Genomic DNA, 4986 nt, shown 5'->3' with positions numbered 1-4986 from the left:
AAAATAGACCCTATTCATTATTGCGCTGATAAACATAAATTTGGAAAAACACTTGTCATTTTGTAAATGTCCGTAGCTTAAATGCCGACTTCAAATTGACATCTAACACTTTGCACACAGGCTGCATAGACGTGCACTACAGCATCTTTCAGGTTTGTCTGAGCTGGCTCCATGACCATGCTCCCTCAATGTTTCAGAGATACTTGAAGTCTTCCTCATATTACCACTTATTCAATAGGAAAAACTGATGTGACTTCATTTCCATCAGTTTTCCATCTTGGATTTCTTCTGACATTCCTACCATTGTATTAAACTGTGCTTGAGCTTTTGCCTATTTAGTCGTTACTGTGAGTATATGGGGGACCCAAACTAGGCAATTATGTATAACTCCTGAGTGTGTTTTGTGCTAGAATCATTCATGAATTTCAATAGATTCCAAAGGATCACCAGCAGAAAAATTTAAGATCTCTGCATCAAGTTTCCTGATGTTCAACTTCATGCACATTTCCAATTTTCTAAAACTTACTGACAGGCAATTATCAGGATTTCTTTTCAACAGAGAAAAACATTTGCATTTTCTTTCTTTCTTTCTTTCTTTCTTTCTTTCTTTCTTTCTTTCTCTCTTTCTATGTTACCACCATTATTTATTTGTAAGAAAACTCAGTATAGCTTTGCGAATCTGTTTTGTTTTTACACTATAGATGATGGGGTTGAGTACAGGAGGCAAAATCAGGTATATATTGGCCATCATTGAATGAAGCACTTTGGGAGCTGAATGACCATAGCGATGTACCAAGGACAGGCTTGTCATGGGGATGTAGAAAATAGCAACTGCTCCGATGTGGGAAATACAGGTGCTAAAGGCCTTGTGCTGCTCTTCAGGAGAGGCAATACTGAGAACAGAGCGAATGATCAAGATATAAGAGACAACAATACTTGGTGTATCTATCCCTGTTGTCAGGACAAGACCAACTAACCCAAAGATGCTATTAGGCCTAGTATCTGAACATGACAATTTAAGCACATCTGGATGATAGCAGTAGGAGTGGGAAAGAACATTTTCTTTACAAAAAGAAAGACGCTTAAGTAGCACGAGGACTATTACAATTAATACCACAGTACGTATAGTCATTATTAGACCCAGCTGGATGATTCTGGAATTGGTGAGAATTGTAGTGTATCTCAGAGGGTTACAGATAGCCACATAGCGGTCAAAAGCCATTGCTGTTAGCACACCAGATTCCATGACAGTGAATCCATGGAGGAAAAACATTTGGATGAGGCAGGAATCAAGACTGATTTCTCTTGCATTAAACCACAGAATAGATAAAGTTGTTGACATTGTAGATACTGCCAAACCCAAGTCTGTGGCTGACAGCATGGAGAGGAAATAGTACATGGGCTCATGGAGGCTCTGCTGGGTAATGATGACAAAGAGGATCATGCTGTTCCCAGAGAGGGCAATGGCATAAAGACAACAGAAGGGAATGGAGATCCAGACATTGGGAGACTCTAAGCCAGGAATGCCAGTCAGCAAGAAAGTTGGAAATGTAGATGTCTTGTTACCGAGGCTCTCCATGTGTCTTGGACTTGTAGCCTATGTCCTCACAACACTCACTTCCTATTATTTTTATAGAAATAAAAGTAATAAATATCATTATAAACAGTACATTTTTGTTACTAGGAGAAATATCAAGTTCATGAATGAATGCTGTAATGTTGAACAAACACTCAAAGTCTAAAATTCTTCTTGTTCTTAATCATAATATTTAGCAAATATTTATTAGCACCTTCATTCTTAAATTTTTATCCATATAAAGGTAAAGGTAAAGGTAAAGGCCCTCCCGTTGATCGTCGATTTGCTCGAGCGGGCTCAGTAACGTCTCCATTGGAGACTTTTGTTGTTACTGTGTCTGGCATATTGAATACTCTCGCTCTCGGTAGCTTGCCGGGCTCTCCGAGAGGGGCGGAGGAATCGAACTCGGGTTGGCCATGTTGGCCGCGTGTAAGGCGAACGCCCTACCCACTGTAACTTTCTATAACTTAGCATTTGTTTGATAATCATAGGATGAAAATTTTTACTAGATAAGAAAGTTTTGTTGTTATTGTGTTTGGGCCAAACCCCGTGACACTGATAGACTGTAAAATCTTAGCACTCTGAAGGTTGTGTGTTTGCGGGCTCTCTGGACGGCTCTCTCTCACCATCTGCGTTTGGTGCTCTTGAGCTGCCGTGTGTGGCCTGGATTGGGACGGCTGTTGGCCAAGGGCAGATGAAGGAAGAAAAGAGGGCTAGGCTGGTCGATATCAATTGTAGTTTATTCCAATCCTCTTCACTCCTATTTCACCACTGCCTCCTTCTCTCCTGGGCCCCAATCTGGAACCCTTCTCCTTTTGGCTCTGACTCTGAATCTCTGGAACCCGAGCCCTCTCACTTCTGACTCTTCTCTCCGAGCATACAGTCTTAGTTTCTATAGCAATCATGTAAGGAGGTGACACAAAGGTAGGTTGAATATTGACAAATCAACAATGAGAGGTAAAACCACTCCTCCAGGAGATTAAGTCAAGGATAAAATCTCATCTAAACAGATTACCCTAGATTACTAGGAAATCCACTCAAGGGTGGTATCCTAACAAGGGTGTGTTCTTTCCTCAGCTAGTAATCTGCTTAAATAGTTTGTAGTAAATCTACTTTTAATATTTCTAGGAATGTCATTCTGTATGAGCACAGTAAGAGATATAAACATTTCACTATATATTCCGCAGTCCTCAGGACAGATTAGACTCAGCAGGGTCCTATTCTCGTCATTACTTACTTTTGGATCATGACAACATTTGTCCATGACCATGTCCTCAACTTACAGTTGAGTATTTTGGCACTTTGGCCAGGTCCATTTCGATGCCAGGGTAGCTCACAGCTTGCCTGGGTCCATTCAGTCCCTTGTCGGGACCCTGCTTTTGGGGTGCTAGGAACTAAGGGCAGCTGAGTCAAGAAAGCAGATATCCAGGAGTAAATATTATTCAGAGTCAATCAACTCCCAAGTTACAAAGCATAATATTAACTGTCTTCCTGTGTCCATACAGAAAGGACATTGCTTACAATACAAGTTCAGTCTCCTTAGATCAGTGTGACCTGATAAACCTAAGCTACCTGAGGAAGGACAAAACAGTGTTATCCTACAATAGATCAGAAAGCTTTTTTGAGAGTCTCAAAAGAAATTATATTTTGACCTTGTATATAAAAAGAGAAATGTACTGAAATATATTTTTAATCTCTTGTTCTCCTACTCATTATTTTTGTAGGTCTAGCAAAAATCTGGAGTCATATTTATTTCTGATAGTAATATTTACCTACAATTTTATATAAGGGGTTAATAAAGTAAGATAGTTATATAAAGAGTAATTAAGTGAAAGAATACTTTTATTGAAGTTATTTGAAAGGACTAAAATTTTTTTCAAATCCTTATCTCAAAACTAGATAGTAGAAACAATTATAGGAAACACCAAAAGCGAGAGAGTATTGGGTGAAGACTGGATGTCAAGAAAATGATGTAGAATTATTTGATAGCCTAGTCTGTCTGTCTAAAACTTAAATATTTTAATGCTCTGTGAGTACATAGCATAAAATGTTCAGGTCCAACAATGAAAGCTGAGAAACTGTTACAGTGGCTTGAGCAAGGAATTGAAGAATAAACAATAGCATCATTCTGTATATTTTAATTCTTTTGCCAATTGCTTATAAAGGAAAGAGGGGAATAGACTAAGACTAAAGAAGACCATAAAGGACTGGGAAGGTTCCTCAAGTGGTACATGTCCCCTCCCAGTTCCCTGGGTGTGGCCCTGTGGACATTTGAATATCAATAGCCTGTACCTAGCTAAGGTCAACTGAGAGTAAGTAAGTAAGTAAGTAAAGGCCCTCCCGTTGATCATCGATTTGCTCGAGCGGGCCCAGTAACGTCTCCATTGGAGACTTTGTTGTTACTGTGTCTGGCATATCGAATACGTCACGGGGAGCTTGCCAGGTATTAAACAGTAAGGAAATACTAAAATGATCAGAATTTTAGCAAGATTGGAAAGACTTCAGTGTATATATTTATAAAACTTGGTTAAAGATGCAGTTGAGAAGAAATGTTTGTACCTCTATAACTTCTCAATTTAGAATAATGTCCTCAGGCTTCATCCTATTTCAGTTTATGTTAGAATTCTCTCATTTTTAAACTAATAGCTGAGTACTGAATCTGAGATTTTTAAAGGACAAATTATATCCTGTTAAGAGTATGAAGTGATGAATCTTGTTTGAGAGTAAGGAAAAGATTTTCAGTATGTTTTGCATACAATAAAAATGCTGTAAGTTATCAGGAATTTAAAATAATTTTTGATTTGGACCAACTCTGGCTATAGTCAGAGCTTACTCCTGGCTATGTGGTCAAAGATCACTCCTGAAGGTGCTTGGGAGACCATATGCAACATCAAGCATCAAAATGAAGTCTGCTAAATGCAAGACAGGAAGCTTCTGTATTATTTTTCTAAGTTGAATTTATAATAATTTAAATTAATGAACATATATTGTTGCAATTAACACCAGAATAAAATTAAGATTTAAAATTAAATATTCAGCAATATTTTTATTTCTGTTTTATTATTTTATTTATTTATTTCTTGTTTTCGAGCCACACACAGTGATGCACAGGGTTACTCCTAGCAGTACAGGGAAACCTTATAGGATGTCAGGGATCAAACCCAGTTTGACCACATACAAAGGCAAGTGTCTTAACGCCTGTACTATTGCTCTGAGCTCAGTCTTATAATTTTCAATAAAGCTTTTTAAAAATAATACATGTACTTCATTCCACAGGAGCAAAATATAGGCATATGTCTTACCATTTCTTTGATGCTGTTCAGTGTGCTTTCTTTTCCTTTTCCATCTCTTGAGGTTTCAATGAACTGATGATTATCATTTTAATTTGTGTATCTGCAAACCAGAAGGGG

At 38.0% G+C, this 4986-nt stretch overlaps 1 protein-coding gene across 1 annotated transcript; it reads right to left on the bottom strand.

The window, feature by feature from the left end:
• Positions 1-640: 640 nt before the first annotated feature.
• Positions 641-1579, bottom strand: LOC130025352 (olfactory receptor 51F1-like). Its single transcript, XM_056116311.1, has one exon. The coding sequence runs from the start codon at positions 1577-1579 to the stop codon at positions 641-643; it is 939 nt and encodes a 312-aa protein (XP_055972286.1).
• Positions 1580-4986: the final 3407 nt, after the last annotated feature.

This window comes from Sorex fumeus, unplaced genomic scaffold (genome assembly GCF_029834395.1).
Source record: "Sorex fumeus unplaced genomic scaffold, SorFum_2.1 ptg000030l, whole genome shotgun sequence".
Classification (NCBI taxonomy): domain Eukaryota; kingdom Metazoa; phylum Chordata; class Mammalia; order Eulipotyphla; family Soricidae; genus Sorex; species Sorex fumeus.
The sequence above is the reverse complement of the archived record's forward strand: the minus strand, read 5'-3'. Positions and strand labels throughout refer to the sequence as shown.